Genomic DNA, 17,148 nt, shown 5'->3' on the forward strand with positions numbered 1-17,148 from the left:
AGACAAAAGGAAGTTTTGAAATTTCTTATCTCTGATTAACCATAGAATGTAAAAACAAACAATACCGTGATGCTTTCTTGTCTTTAGGACATAGAGCATCAATGAGTAACATAGCAAGCGTACAGCCCAAATGAAGGCCAAGTAGTGATTTGATTGTTTAAAAATAATTTACTTTTTAATTTGATGTCTTTGCTTTTGTGGTGTATGTTTAACGTTTTATGACAGACTTGTCAAATAAAATGTTACTTTGTCCAACAAATAAGAATAAGAGTTTGTGACTTTTGTGACTTTGTGAATAGAAAAAAAGTTCAAGAAAATGAGAAACTTTAAAAGTAGTTCAAATATATTACAGATGTATTTTCAAATGCATTTTAGTTAGTATCTGCATTTGACCCAAGTCTGGCATCTGCATTGTTGATATAGCATGAATAAAAATACAGAGAATCTAATACCCAGTGCAAGCATTAACTCCTTTTCATCCTTCGCCCAGTTAATGAAGCTCCTTCATGATCTCACTACATTCTTTTTCCTTATTAGCCAAAGCTGACTTGCCATCATTAATTTTAGACCAGTTAAATAAGCTCACTGGCAAAGGTTGCAGAGAAAATGGGGCACATCACAGCTGTGTAGCGTTTCTTCTACTCACAGTAACCAAAATTAGTCACATCATACGTAAAGGAAGGATTACTTTCCATCTACTTCTTAAGTGGCACACACAGCTGACTAGTGATAAAGTGGCAGAAAGCATGCTCCAAAGTTCAATTAAAAATCAGCTCTTTAATGTCTTACATAAAGAATATCAGGGTACAATCAAGTCAGTGTATGAGTCTGAATACATACACTTAGAAAGAAGGGCATTTTGTTGGTCATTTTAGATTTGCATAATAGTATAGTGTTTTTCAGTAATGATCCATAATTCCATCACACATTACACCATGATTTAACATATATAGTCTGATGAGTCTTACTAAAAAACCTAATTCCTTAGGAAAAAATGAAGAGAAGGCAGAATTTGGTCACTTGTGTGTACATGCAGTGCTTCTGAGTGAGGTGGAAGGCTTAGGGTTTAGTGGGCGTCAGCGCAAACGGATGAAAGACACAGATGCTCCTGACAATACGATGGTGCTAAGAACTCAACAGTTCACTCTGGAAGCAAAACTGCATGGTGTGGCGTTCTTCACTTATCTCAGCATGTAGCCTCATACAACTCACTCACCATGTCCTGGCTTGCATTAATGCATTAAAAAATGACTCACATTAGGTTGAGAGAACATGTATATATATAAAAAATAAAAATAAATTTAAAAAAAAAAAAAACCCCAACCAAACAAGCGAACAAAAATGTTACAGTGACATTATAAACCAGCCATGCACAGAAGAGAGGGTGCTGGGGGCAAATATAAAAACGTGTGCATAAATATACACCACTGTATTTACTACAGTACCTTTAATAAATACTGTATATTCATGTTGTCTTATTCTCATATTAAGAATGTTTGAAGAGAAAAAGATACAGGCAACAGGTTGATAGGCACCTTGTGTGTAAGGACACTGAATGACCAGTCTCTGTGCTCAATGTACATTTACGTAAAGATGCAAAACAGATCAGATTTCTAAAAAAATATACCCATCCCAAAGGCCACGGTGGTTGCTGAACAGGATTTTCACTCTCTTGCTGGACAAAATCACGACACACCACATCAGAATGGATATTTAGACAAATATAAAGTCTATATAGCAAAGAACTTCAGCACTGATTCATATCAAAGGGCCCCATTAATATTATTCTTCATTTATAATTATGTATTTAAATAACTTATTGTCTGTTTGTAATATTTACAAGGTACAAGTACAAGTTAATCTATATGAGATTGGCAAGGACTTTAGGTAACTTCTTGTAAGATAATTCAAACAAGATAAAACAAACGTAATAGTCTGGGTGCATGTTACAAATTTAGAACTGGTTAAGGTTACAGTGGACTAGGGCTAGTCATTGTCATCACATTCTTTTAGGTCATCCTGAATTGATCACTTTTGAGACTTAAAGCAATGTCATACTTAAATGGAAGATATCTGTGCAAACATTACTCTCTCATACAAAACAAACTAACCATTCTCATCATAGCTCCTTGGCCAGACTGATTAGAAGAACATAGCATATGCAACTCACTACATCATCAGTATTGTTTAAGTAACCAGGGAATTCTGGGCGGGCATAACTGACATCTTTCAAGTATTCTTTGTTTGCAGCTCTTTAATAACCTCTCAACCTCACACGATCACACCTTCCAGAAAGATTGTCCTAGCATTACACCTATGGCTCTTCCGTTCATTTCCCAAAGTTGGCAAAATCAGCAAAGGCATCTTGCTTTGGCTGTACCATGGCAGAGCCCATGCCCATGACTGGCATTGGCATTCTCATCCCCATGCCCACAGTGCCTGGCATTCCCATACCGACTGCAGGCACGCCCATGTTCATTCCCATCATGCCCTGGCCGAGTGGCATGCTTCCCATGGGAGCCATGCCCATAGCACCTCCTGCCATGGCAGGCTGCATCCCCAGGTTTCCCATCGTGGGACTGGCGACGGGCCGGATGGGGGCAGGGCCAGACTGCATGCCCAGGTTCATGCCGGCAAAGCCTTGTGCCATCATGTTGACAGGGACTCCTAAAGGACAATAAATGAGAATGTGTTTTTTTTTTTTTTTTGATGTTTTTAAAGTTACCGACTCTCTTAAATAATTCTCAGTACACAGTATCCACAGTATAAATCAAAACCACATTATAGCTCTGTGAGTGGTGAATTAAATATATTAATGTCTGGACACTGCACACAACCACCTGATTTCACTAGAATTCTCTTCCTTAACAAAGAAGAAAACCTAATTATTAAATCAGTATCTTTGGTTCACATCTAATTACAAGTACTGTTTACCTTGTGGCAATTCAGTTCAGTACCACTGTAAATATGACATTAGGTTTATAGCTTGAGTCAGTATTAGGTTTCCCAAATAAAACCATTTTAAAGACAGCTGATAAGAATTTTGATTTGGGAATTGTAAGTTACCAATAATCTACTTTAAAGAAGCCAATTTAAAGAAATCATGATATCGGTCCAAAATACTAAACTTTCACAGTAGTACTACATTTCATCACATCTTACTTTTCCCCCTCTCTCCTCCTAAAAGAGAAGTGTCCCTGGGTTTATAAAAAGGCCCTATATAAACTGAACTCTTGCCTTTAAAAATAAAAAAAATGATTATATCAGGTAGTGATGGTAAGTGGTTTGTGTCTAATGCACACCTTGCTGCTGCATCATGTTGAGCGTGGGCTGTGTTGGCTTAGGGGGTTGCATGCCAGGACCCAGGTAGTCCAGACTGATGTTGACGCTGGAGTCGGACCAGGTGGAGGGCATGACGGGCTTGGCGTCTTGCCTCTGGGCCTCAGGCTGCTGCGGTAACAGTGGCGTCCCCATGCTCTGCAGAGGCTAGAGCCAGTACACAGCAGAGCAAAACAGGGTCACTTCTGGATGAATAGTCAGGTACATTTTATACAACCGCATAGCCTTCTCTTCTACTATTCTGCTCGTGAACTGTTGTAATTCAGAAAGCTTATGTGGTAAAGGAAAGCATGATGGCTGATATTTACCCTTGCGTTTGCAATTAGTAATTTCTATTCTTTAAGGCATGAGTGATGGAAATGGGCAAAGACAGAGGTCAGTATGAATAATTCCAAGGATCCCAGCAAAGCCTCTAGAGGTTATCAAGTTTCTTCACTTACATAAGAATGTAGTAAAATTAGTTAAGAAGCTTTGTCTTCCCTAAAATGATTTATGCGAGTGGGTGGGGGCTGTAACTTTTTTTTTTCTCCAGCCAAACAAATCTTGCCATTTAAAAGTAGGTCAGGTTTTTAGCATGCAAATATCATCTTTGCGCAAGGCTTTTTGTTTCAATTTAATGGTTCTCCGACTCAAACTTGTTCCCCCTCATTCTGCCATTCTCGATGATGGGTGTCCCAGGGGGCAGGGGTTGATGGGTAATGTGGAAGAGGGTGGGTGGAAATTGTGCCAGTGGTGTGTGTTAACCCTCAATTGTCTCGCTTTTGTGTTCCTCCGCTCCCCAAACTTCTGGCTCAAAATCTCAGCCAGTATTGTCTTTCCTTGGGTAAACAGGGGTTTAGTGTGCATTCTAATGCTGCACGTGCTGCATTAATCACTTTACACAGGGGGCTTCAAATGAAACCCATGGACAACCAAACGCTATAGAAAATGGACTGCTTCTTCAGCATTCACCATAAACTTTTCTGGGCTCTGTTGTGTAACGGTGAAGGAAAGGAGTTAACGTGATAAGAAATGAGTTAAAGCTGTGTTACATAACAAAAAAGGTGTGGCTTACTCAATAAACCTGTCTAGTCAATGACTTTTCTGCTTTACAAAAGAACCACAAGACTCTCTTGTTTATCCAGCTTGGAGACAATGACCACATTGACGGAGGAATGGACGTCTGTTTTATTTGAGATCACCTACAAGTTTTGACTAACACCAACTTGGTTTGTGTTCAGTGAGTTGAAAAATGTGTTTGCATATACATGCTGAAAGGCTCAATCTGTAAGAAAAGAGGCCGTTAAACTGCGAGACATGCTCAATGGCAGTCACCTGTGATTTGGACATGGGCAGGCTGATGTTCTGAATGCTGCTCATGGAGAAGTTCATGCTTTGGGATGCGCTGATGCTGGTAGCGAGAGATGGACCCATAAGGCCGAAGAGGTCTGCAGAAGGTGTTGTGGTGCCTGAGGTGTGGGAGTGTGCAGGGGCAGGTGGCAGGCTGCCAAACAGGTCTCTGTCTGCAGGGTTCGCAGGCTGAGTGGCAGGCGTGGCTGCCTGGCCTTCTGAGAAAATGTTCCAGTTCCCAAAGTCCCCATGACCACTGGGCGCTGAGGGGAGGGGGAAAAAAACAAACAAAACTTGTAAAGCACCTTGTTAAAAGAAGATAAATGTATATGACTAACCTATAGGATACATAAAGCCTTAGGCTCATAGACTCATTACAAATTCTTTTCAAGATATACATTAAAAAAAAGGTAATTAGACTGCCTCTCTCATCAAACATCAAACTCCTGAAACCCATGAACACCACATGGGAAGTGAAGAAGTGGTGAGTGGAACATGCTTACAGATCAGCACAATCCTAAAACTCTTTCCCTTCCTCATGTTTTCAGCAGACACACAGACAGAGATGTTACACCCAACGCAGGCTGGAATGTGTCCGTCCACGGGAGCTTATCGCGGAGCTCACACATATGACTTACTCTCTTTTTACTTTCCAACATTAAAGAGCTTTATGCTATGTGTTTTCATAAAGAGGCATATGAGGACAGCAGGGTTTGGGCTTCCTGGAATAACCCACAGCCTTCTGATTCATTTGAGTCACTCTCAAAATAGCTGGAATAAAATTAGTAGGTTTTTTTTTTTTTTTTTTTTTTTTAAGTATTGTCCCATTGTCTATTTTGCTTAATACAACTGGGAAATACAACTAAAGCTGAACAGACAAAAGCTCAATAAAATGAAGACCATGTAAGTAGCAAAGAAACTCTGCAACTTGCTACTTGCTGGTCTTCCTCCAAAAGCCATCAGACCTCTATAACTGCAGCAGCAGCACAACTGGTCTTCAACCTTACAAAAGTTCACACGTCACTCAACTGCTGCGCTGCCTTCATTGGCTTCCAGTAGCTGCCCACATCAGATTTAAAACCTTGATGCTTGCCTACAAAGCCAAAAATGGACCAGTCCCCCCAATACACGGCAATGGTCAAAGACCGATCCGTACCTTCCAACCTCAAGTATGGCTCGGCTTGAAACACCATACTTAAGTCTCACGGAAGACAACATCGAGACTATTCTCTGTCCTGGCTTCCGGATGGTGGAATAAACTTCCGCTTGCTGTCCAGACAGCAGAGTCCCTTGCAGTCGTCAAACGCAGACTGAAGACCCATCTATATGTGGAATATTTAAATGACCACTGACCCTGTTCCTATGTTGACTAACTGAAACTCTAGTACTTATTGTAGGGTATTGTATATTGCACTGATGTTGACTGCTCCTTTGTTGACTAACTGAAACTCTAGTACTTATTGTTTATTGCACTGACTGAGCTTTTGTATTTTGCACTTCTAGGCATCAGCATTGATCCCTGTATTTCAAAAGTATTCAAGTTCATTGGTATCTTGGACTCTAACATGCTGTACTGGCTAGGATGTACTCTATGAGTAAATGACAAAGCACTTTTGTAAGTCGCTCTAGATAAGAGCATCTTCCAAATGCCGTAAATGTAAGCATACAATTAATATAAATAAATAAATAAAACAATGAAAAATATACATTTTTAGATTCCCGAAATTTGCATTGCGCTATCCATTCATTATGGATTCAGATGGATTTGTTTGCTAAAATGGCATCTTCTGAAGTCAAAATATGAAACATTGACTTTGTTTAATCTGTAGATCCTTAACAATATATAGACTGATAAGGCCATCATCAAAAAATCCTCAAAAAAATTATTCCAGTGATTTAATTTAACTCGATTTTTATAGATGACTGAACCAGAGATACTGCTTAGAAAATCAGAAGTTACATGTGTGTTTTTCCTCTGACCTTCTTGACATAAGCATGCGTTGAGCTGGTAGTTAGACACACGTACCAGGTGCTGAAGGAAGACTGGCTGTAGCTGCAGGCGAAGAGAAATCAGCAAAACCTCCAATTAGGTCTGAGCCTAAACCTGGAGGCGGGAGGGGGAAGGGAAGTGAGGGAGAAATGGGAACAGAGATTTAAAAAATTATCCCCCCCAGTAAAATAAAGATACTAGCAGCTGCTCCAAAACCGACAGGCTTTCAACTAAGGTTTTACTCTGCAATCACACACACGCACACACACACACACACGCACGCACACACGCACGCACGCACGCGCACACACACGCACGCGCACGCACACGCACACACACGCACGCACGTGCACACACGCGCGCGCACGCACGCACGCGCACACACACACACACGCACACGCACACACACACGCACGCGCACACGCACGCACACACACACACACGCACGCACGCACGCGCACACACACGCACACACACGCACGCACGCGCACACACGCGCGCGCACGCACGCACGCGCACACACACACACACGCACACGCACACGCACACGCACACACACACGCACACACACACGCACACACACACGCACACACACACGCACACACACACGCACGCACGCACACACGCACACACACACGCACACACACACGCACACACACACGCACACACACACGCACACACACACGCACACACACACGCACACACACACGCACACACACACGCACACACACACGCACACACACACGCACACACACACGCACACACACACGCACACACACACCTTTTTCTGTGGTCATGTTCAATTCCAGTGGCCTGTGGTTAGAGTACTGATGCATGGGGACAGGAGCAGCTGTCTGACTGTTGGAGGTCAGCAGGAGAGGGACGTGGAGAGGGAGAGATGCGAGACCCACATCTGCTCAGCACTCCAGCCCCACCAGGGACCACTTTAACATCTGGTCCCAGCAGCTAAATGCTCCAGCAGAGTACAGGAGCCCAGGGAGAGTCCATCTGCTGCACTTTGCCATACTGTCCCTCCCCCACTTTGCCTAGTCTGGGAGCCCTCACCGTATCACTGTTGAAACCACAAGGCCATGCTAATGGCACAGGGCTCTTAAACCTTTCTGCTGCCTTCATCCAACCTCTAGACTTCTCAGTCTTTATCAGCTTTTTTTTTTTTTAATTAAATAAATCTGTCACTCAGTCACCACTTTAACACTGGAGTAGGGGAGTTCATCCAACTCAATAAAACTTTGATCCAGCCAAACTAATGTACACTAAATGAGCCAGGGGAACTCCAAGGAAATAAAGAACAACAACTGAATATAAGACAAGTGATTTGATAACGGGAAATTCTCCTTTATGTGTTACAGGATTGAAATCAACAAAATCACCCTTTAAAAGCTGTTTAATATACACCTTCCTACATTGAAATCTTTCAAATTGCTGTGAAAAGTAGTCATCACCTCTAGAGGCTGGCTGTGCGGGACCAGGATCTGCCCCGAACAGGTCCACCAGGCCACCAGCAGGCTGGCCCACACCTGACTCTGCTATCTGACAAGGACAAAAAGGGCACAATGAAATACACTTCCTAAAGTGAGCAGTAGCTGTCACACACAGTTCATGTAAATAACTTCCTGTTCATGGTCAAAATTTTACTGGCAAATACATTTCAAAATAAGAGTGCTTTTAGCGTTATTATTTTATTTTCTTAATGTACAGTTCAAGCTATTATACTTTTGTTAATATATATATATATATATATATATATATATATATATATATATATATATATATATATATATATATATATATATATATATTTTACACACACACACACACACACACACACACACACACACACACACTTTTACTCGTAACTTTGGTTACACAAGGCTTCATTACCTTGCTGACATTTGTGTTAGCAGCAAGTCTATCTCCGGTGTAATGGGCAGCGGCTCCCAGGTCTATAGTTTTTGAGGGGATGGCGCCTCTCTTTCGTGTGGCAGTAGTTTCTGTGGCCTGAAGAATTTTAAAACTTTTGGTGGTTACCGTCTCTTCCTCATCTTTGAACTCACTCCTGCCTGACTTCCCGTTGTAGGCTTCACGATTTTTGTCCTCCTCGGACTCACTGGAGTTGGAGAAAGAGCAGCTGAGAGCTTGTGTACATGCTTTGCCCCTGCTACAGACATTATCTGGTGGTGATGATCAGTTGGCCCACAAGACAACCCTTTATGAATGGGTGAAATCACAGTGTAAAAAACTAAATAAATAAAAAATGACTAGACCAGGTTTTTAAAACACTATACTGTGTTCCAACAAGTGAAAAACATTAAAGAATATTGCAGCCTACTTGTGTGTTAATAATTTTTCTTTTGTGGATTTGTTCACTTTGGTTCTGCATTTCTTTTTAATATGAGAGGTAGAAACGGTTTGTAAACTTCCTGATTGTATGACCTGGAAGGGGAGGAAGGGAGGAGGTTAAACGAAGCCTGGGGCTCTGACCTGAATCTGTCGGGTGAGTCATCTCTGTCTTTCTTGCGGAACTTGTTGATGGTGTCATCGATGGTGCTGCCAATCTTGTCGCTGATTTCTCCCAGTTTCTCGCTGAAGGGAAAGGCACCTTTATTGCCTTCCCAGTCATCGTCCCACTTGGAGCGCGACTCGTACTTGTCTCCTGTTAGAGCGCAGAGAGAAAGAGGAGATTCATGTGTTATCAAATGTCAAACCCTTTTTGTGACTTTTACAGCAAGTAAAACTTGCTACAATTCTGTGCTGTGTAATGACATTCTGTGCATTGGAGAGACTCAAAATGAAATAATGAGCTCCGTGTTCAGATCCTGAGCGTTTTGCTATTGTTAATGCGGACTGTGAACCACTAACACCATCGTACTTTAAACCCAAAAACAACAACCACTTTAACAAGAATGTGGACTTGGACAGGTTCACTGCAGCACTGAATATGGGGCTTTAGACGAACAAAACACTCAATGTGTACAAACACCTCAGTGGTTAAGGTACTCGACTTGTAATCGGAAGGTTGTCAGTTCAAGCCCCATCACCACCGCAAAATTACCACCGTTGGGCCCCTGAGCAAGGCCCTTAGCTCTCAAGTTGTGTTTGTAAGTCATAACTGTAAGCTGCTTTGGATAAACGCATCAGCTAAATAATGTAAATGTAGTATGTGTAAAAATGTATACATCGTAATAATAATTCAAGATAAGCGCAAACTCTCAAGATATGAGCATTAAGAACAACCCTCAAACTGATCAAAAAGAAATACCATAAAAATTCACTTTAAATTTCTTAAGACTCTTCCTAATAATGTGCTTCATCTTTACATTTATAAAATTAAAATTATTTAGTGTTTTATGTGTATTTAAAACTATCATATTAAATACACTTCAACTTAAATTATGTAAATGGGTAATCTGAATAATGCAGAAAACCTGAGGACAAACCAATGACTATCTTTTTAGTCTGCAGACTAAAATAACTTTAAAACTGTCTTTAATCTAGATGGAAAATAACTATAATACTATCTTTAATATAGACTGAAAATAACCTTAACACTAAGGTTAAGAACTTAACCTTAAATAATTGCACCTGGAATGACTCCTACCTGCTGCATATCACTTTCCAGCCTGCAGCAAAGAGTATGAAATGTATGAATCATTAGCAGATGCCCAAGTTTGATTGCCAAAATGACTGACAACTAAACAATGTATAATGAGTTATACTGAAATAACAGAAATACATTATGGTTCAATCAACTGGCTGATTTGTTGCAATTTGCTGCATCTATTTTAACACTACAAAGCAAAAAACAGAAAAAAGCTTTCAGATGCCTTGATAAAATGGACAGCTCACAGATTTGAAAGACTTTTTACAACACGGAAGGTACCACTTCTTTCTTTCAGCGAAGACCGACAAATACGTCTAATCTACATCGTCGTGTGGTGCGGGACAAGACGTCAAGCTGGAGATCAGAATAAGCTCAGAACGCAGCCATGTGGACGGCTGGGAGGGGAGGAGGCTTAGCGAAGAAAGGGGATGAAGGAAGTGCTTGGCACCAGCCACGGTAAAGAGTGGCTCGCCATTCACAGCACATCCAGCCGCACGGTCAGCTTCAGATGCCATGACAGAGCTGCCAGAGAGTGATCAAGAGCATGTGTGAGCTGAGGGGAGACGGGGGCATTTCTGTGAGCTGGACTCACCGTATCTGAAGCCCCCCATGCTGTCAGAGGACACGCCGATGTATTTGTCTCTGTTCTTCTTGGCCTTCTTCCTTTCCTCTCGAAGCCTGTCGTCATCCTGCACAAACTCCACCATCTCCTTCACTTTCTGCCGCACGTTGACACCTTGGTCTTTCCCGTTTTCATCTGACACACACACACACACACACACACACACACACACACACACACACACACACCAGTAGCACCAAAATTAACCCACACTGACTTATCAGTTTGGGAAACAGTGCAGTCCTGCTGTCCAGAACAATATCTAGACATAACTACAAGTCATCAGAAGGCAAAATTTAGTTAAAAACTGAATTTTGTGTCATGCCAAAATTTACTAGCCTATATATATCCAGCACATTTGAATGCACCGGATATACTGAACTGGAACTATTGTAACCATGGTGACTGGTTAGGCAGGAAAATAATTTTGGAGTCATGGGTGTCAGCTTTAGTCTTTTTATCAACATTGCGACACTTACACTATTGTCTGTCTCTGAAACTGACCAAACATTTGAGTGCTTCCTCCAATGCTACCTGACACTATAAATGAAAACGAAAAAACGATCTGGGAGATGAAGGAAGTATATGGAATAAATAGCTAATTTAATATTTAGTGCATATTACAAATGTTTAGATTTTGTGTGCAGTAGCATATCAATGAGATGAATAGTTTAGCACTGGTTCTATCTTAATGCAGCCAACTCACCTATGCAGTGATAGCTCTCAATGGAACGCAGATCATACAAGTGTTCTCTGGCACTGGTGACTACCCGCTCTGATCCGTTTCGTACCAGGTATGCCAGCAGAAGTAGAGACTAAGAAAATGGTGTGGAACAGTGAAAAACACCACAAATACTACTCCCATTCACACCGGTTATAACTATTAACACTATATGTGTTAATAACACTAGTCAGGCAGGACTAACACATAGTATCAATCTCCTAAATTTCTGTGTTGAAGCAAGCTCATTCATGTTTACCTTGTAAACCCTCCTCCAGTTTTTCTTGTTGTCTTTTAGCATTCGGAACCACAGCATGTTCATGACTTCTGGAAACTGTTCAAACATGAACGTGGCTCTAAGGAGTAATGAGACAGACAGCAATATAGTAGAGAAATAACAGAAAAAGCTGGGAAAGCTGAACATGCCCATATCAGTAACCAGACCCTCTCACTTACTTGGCTATCTCTCCCATTAATTGGCCAGAGGGCCCCCATGGGTCATCATTTGTGGCCTCTCGAACCTTAGATTCAATTTCTGAATAGTTCATGACAACATTGGTTCTGAAAATACAGGAAAACCACCAGAGATGAACGAGTTACTCAACAAGTGGATTCAGGACAGTGCCATGTTTACAAGAAAGGTTCAAGCCTTTTGTGTTTGAAAGTCTGTATGGTTATGGTATGACAGTTTATGCATTGTACTTTAAGAAGGGGCCCAAGTGCAATAATAATCAGCCATTACATAATACACATACGTAAGCCTACTTAAACACCATTATGTTGCTCTAATGCAAGGAAGGCTGACAATATTAAAATGATGACTCAAAAGATGCATACACTCAATTCTTTACACTCTTTATTTAAATACCTCAGAGAGCTTATCACAAAATACCCTTTGCATAGGCTAATAAGTAACACCTGTGTAGCATTATATGAATTGAAATTGCACAGAATTGTCTGGTTATGCAAGACACGAGAGTATTCAATAACTGGGTGTGGTGCAAAAATTTCAGTTCAGTCAGTCTGAGTGTGAATGGCAGATTAAAGAAGCGTCCCATGAAATCCTGTTATCCGATGAAACTCGTTTTGAGAGTTTTAAGGAATGTTCATCCTTTGTGGCAGTGATCAAAAGCAAGCATGGCCTAAAAGCAAGTCAACAACACCCCCCCCCCCCCCCTGAAAGGAGCAAAAGAAAATCATTTAAAGGCTAAGCCTCATCCTGACCAATCAAGTATTCCTTGTAGGTGTTTGAAAAATTATTTACAAGATTTAACAAGAATAAATCAAAATTCTTAGCTGAAAATAATGCAGATCCATCTTTCACATTTTACATTAAATGTTCATCAACACGGTTTTAATTTAAGGGATATTGTAACCAAATTTATGCACATTTAAGACTTTTTCCACTGCCTTTCAGAAAGCAGTGTAATTTTTTTCCCCCATTTATAGTAAAACAACAAATGACACAGCAAATGTAAGATCACACTAATGTTGCACATCCTCAACTTTCCACCCTACACCTCCTGCATCACAGCAACTCTAAAAATTACCACCTTCATACATGTTTCACAGCAGTCAGGATGACAGATAGCTGACAACAGGATATGAGAAGTCACAGGCATGCAATGAAAGAAATTAACCTAGATTAGATTTCATAGAAGACGACACAAAAAACAAAAGTTGAGAGAACCTCCATTTGTTTGCAAATGCAAGCTGCAACAATTCACCCCCACCACTATATGCCACCAGATTTCATCAGACTTATGAAGTTCCTCAATATCATGACTCATGAGATGACTACTATTTCTCACTATTGCATATCTCAAATTCCTTCATGTAATAGGCCTATCTTAACCATTTTCTGCTCACAGTGATCATAGACTTACAACATTTGAAAACTGTAGCCAGGAACAGACTCCTACTTGGTAAGCACAGAATACAAAGTTGTAAAAGGTCAGATTGTCTGGAATAATTTAGGATGAGACAACTAAGGGAACAAAATTAAATTCCTTCGGTTTTCTAAACTGACTCCACTGTTTTTTACTGTTTTTCATCACTGCCTTTTAAATAAAAAGATTCAGTATATAACAGAAGTGAGTACATCCCTGTGCAATATCACTTAAATTTAAAATTATTCAAAATTGTAAGTTGAACAGTAAGGTACGTTTGTAAGCTATTTTTGTTTTACTATATTAAAAATACAGGACTCACAGTGGAAAAAAATAGCACAACTATCCTTATGAAGATTCAAATCTTTTGTTTATTTAGTACTTTGCATGTCCACCCTTATTTTGAGGACTGATTCAGTCCCCTTTGGCATGTAAGATACCAATGTTGCACAAATTTCAAGAGAGATGTTTTTCCATTCTGCATAAAGTTTTTCAGTTGCTCTTTGCTGGAGGGGTTGTGTTTCTCTATAAAATATCCCAAAGGTGTTCTACTGGATTCAAGTCAGGTGACAACTCTTGCATGATTTTGGCTTTGCAATGTTATCATGCTAGAATATTCCCCCTCTGCCAAGCTTCTGGGAACTGGGAGTCATCTGGTCAACCAGCATATTGAAAAGCTTTCATAATTCCATCTATAACGGTCATCTCCCCAACACCTTTTCCACACATGTAACTCCATATCAATACACCTTTTTGATTGTTAATTAGTGACTGATATTTCTGTTCCCTTTCCCATCTTTGCGAAGTCTCAATCAGTTTTTTGGCAATTATTTTCCATGTGGAGCCATGATACAAATATTTAGATAAACACAACCCATGTCAGAACTGAGAATGTTCTAGTGTTCACAGGTCATTTTATACATTTTAAATTTTATTTATACCCTTGTTCATGCAATTTTTAAATCTTTTAACATTTAAGTGATATTGCATAGGTGTGCACCCACTTTTATTGTATACTATAGACAGACATCGATAGATAGAAAAACTAGAACATGAATTCATTCAATAAAACTCAAAATGATTAAGTTGCTATTAATTGTAAATATGTAATTGACAATACATAACTGATAATACTATTGTTTAGTAATAGTCTAAACATTGTTGCTTTTAGTCATTATGGAACTATCCTGGCTTTAAAATTTAAAAATGTGTTTTTGTTCACTTTTTAATAAATACATAAGTAAAAAAAACATTTAAACAAAAACTTAACTGAACAGTAATTTTTAAATCGCATCCTCCTCAAAAAACCAACAAACAACTTGGCTAGTTATAAAGGTAGTTACAAAATAAGTCAGCCTAGAACAAAGGTGAAATTATTGTTACTGAACGTACCCCGCTCATTCTGCAAATAACTTAGTTTTAATACAATGTGGGTATGAACTGCATAAAATAGGCCACAGGCCGACTTTGTGGAAAGAGGCTACCTTGACTTACTGTAGACATACTGTAGATAGACGTACTGTTTAACCATAACTTCTATATTCCAGATATATAGAAATTGCAAAACCTTTATAAGTGATAACATATTAAGCTAATTAGGAAGTTAGAGAATTAAAACGTCTTTCATCTTTGACCACCAAGTTAGCTAACCTAGCTAGCCAACTTACCTAGGAACTATTACCAACCTGTTTGAAGCCAACTACCGCTGACGGACAGGTGGCGAGCTAACATAGCTGTCACATTATTTGTTACTGATAATTTAAAAGGTAGCTGTAACAGAAATTATGTTACAACCTAGATAAAAGTAACACTGGGCTAGCTAGCAAGCTAACTGTTACTGAGCAACACAATGTAGCTAGATAACGTTATTAATCAATAACTTGGTTAGCCTTTTAGAACTGAATTAACCGTAGCTAGCGTTAGCTAGCTATTTTAGCGGTGTCAAATTGGCAAGCATTCCTAGGTTAAAGTTAGCTAGCTAACGTTAACTGTTAATTTACAAAGCTTTTAACGCAGCTAAGATAGCACTGGGTCACCTAGCTCTAACACAGTCCATAAGACGTATGTAATTCGTGATTTATTAGTCCATCCATTTATAGCCAACCACACAGATAGCTAGTCTAACTAACCGGCTAGCTACGAAGTTTGGACAAACTAATCAAAAACATACTCTTGGAAGTAAGAAAGTTTAAGAAAGTTTAGCTAGCTGGGCAGTGCTGGTGATTCTAGAAAACTAGTTCTGGAAGTACGCTAACGTGCTTTAGTATAGTTAACGCTTGCTAACCTAGTTACGGTGTTAATTGCACGATTTTGTTTTTATTTGAGAACGTTTTGAAAGATTGCTACACAGTCACATTATAGTTGGCTTTGAATAACCCACTGCTAAGAAAAATGGTTAGCTAACCATACTTTAGCTAGCTTTCCTTTTTTTTTTTTTTTTTAGCAAGCTTGAGAAACCAATGAACTAACCGCAGAGTTAGCTTAGCTTATCTTGTCTTAGCTAACGCTAGCTGCTATCAAACGAGTGCGACGTGACGTCAAAGACTGAGTACGTGTCTCTTCGAACAGGTACGACTCGGCACCTCGAAAGAAGGGCGATAAAAAGACACACACTACTTACGCTTTATCAACCAGTTCTCTAACTTTCCACATGTTCAGCATCTTGTGTGTGGTAATTAGGGCTTTCCGTCGCAAAAACACGTCGTCCAGCCCTTCTTTTAATCCAGTGGTTGTGCCAACTCAAAGATGTCACGAAAACAAAACCTTGAACTCTGAAAACTCCTCCAGGCTGCAGCGCCTGTGTAGTGTCAGTGGGCCGGACAGGTTACTACGGAGATGCGCTTGGAACGCAACTTGCGTACATTGCGTAAGGTGCTGGTGTGGCTACCTCGCCAGTTATTGACTGGAGAAAGTTTGTAACTATAAATGCTCCCCTGAGTGCACACACGGCTAATTGCCGAACTCCTAAGGTAGGGCTTGTTTTATTATCGTATGTCCGTGGTTAAGTCTGACCGTTGACATGTCTATTTATGACGCAAAAATGTTAAAATAGCGTATGTAAAGTCTGAACTGACTTTAGTTGAACACTATCTGCCTAAACTACGCCTGTACGTTTATTTAGCCTACTGAAAAAATATAACACGCCAAAAGCGACTAGTGCATTCTATACCTAATTCTTCACAAAATCCAATCATATAGACAAGCCTTGGACAATCGAGTGACCTCGACAGCGGTGACCAGAACAACTAGATGAGGTTTCTGTGTGTCAGCTATATTGGACAGTACATTTTTAAGGCGCTGAAATGCCATCATGACGACTGGTGAAAATGGAGACTGTTCCAGGCCTACACGTGACATCCCCCCTGGGAGAGAGCATCTCTTATGGAAGGCACGATTTAGGGGAACTCTTGCACGCAAAAAAAATAAATGAAAAAGGAACAATGAAGTAGACACAATTGACCAAAAAAACAAAACAAAAACAAACCCAAAAAATAAAAATCCATTTTACAAAGATTCTGTGTGACAGCACAGAGACAGTACTTAGCATTCCCAAATACAACACACCCTTGGGAACTGCTTCAATTACTGTTGCACATCCAACGAACAAAACTACGGATGGAGTGGAGAGAGAGAGAG

General features: G+C 40.1%; 1 protein-coding gene across 1 annotated transcript; it reads right to left on the reverse strand.

Moving 5' to 3' along the window:
- Positions 1-757: 757 nt before the first annotated feature.
- clint1a (clathrin interactor 1a) lies at positions 758-16,318 on the reverse strand. Its single transcript, XM_027022593.3, has 12 exons — positions 16,133-16,318; positions 12,080-12,184; positions 11,883-11,979; positions 11,609-11,717; positions 10,873-11,037; positions 9,161-9,332; positions 8,561-8,786; positions 8,122-8,209; positions 6,695-6,772; positions 4,654-4,931; positions 3,303-3,486; positions 758-2,667 (listed from the first exon to the last, which is right to left on the reverse strand). Exons 1-12 carry the CDS (start codon positions 16,171-16,173, stop codon positions 2,330-2,332), a joined length of 1,881 nt encoding a protein of 626 aa, XP_026878394.2. The 5' UTR covers positions 16,174-16,318; the 3' UTR covers positions 758-2,329.
- Positions 16,319-17,148: the final 830 nt, after the last annotated feature.

Source organism: Electrophorus electricus, chromosome 16 (assembly GCF_041902795.1).
Source record: "Electrophorus electricus isolate QZ-2024a chromosome 16, ASM4190279v1, whole genome shotgun sequence".
Taxonomy (NCBI): domain Eukaryota; kingdom Metazoa; phylum Chordata; class Actinopteri; order Gymnotiformes; family Gymnotidae; genus Electrophorus; species Electrophorus electricus.

Bases quoted from the DNA above. Each gene is read 5' to 3' on its own strand.
- clint1a (XM_027022593.3), bottom strand. From the start codon at position 16,173: ATGCTGAACATGTGGAAAGTTAGAGAACTGGTTGATAAAGC. The intron at 8,210-8,560 runs GTAATGAAGCCT...TGTCCTTGTCAG, and splicing joins CTAACACAAATGTCAGCAAG to ATAGCAGAGTCAGGTGTGGG. The intron at 2,668-3,302 runs GTGTGCATTAGA...ATTGTCCTTTAG, and splicing joins CAACATGATGCAGCAGCAAG to GAGTCCCTGTCAACATGATG.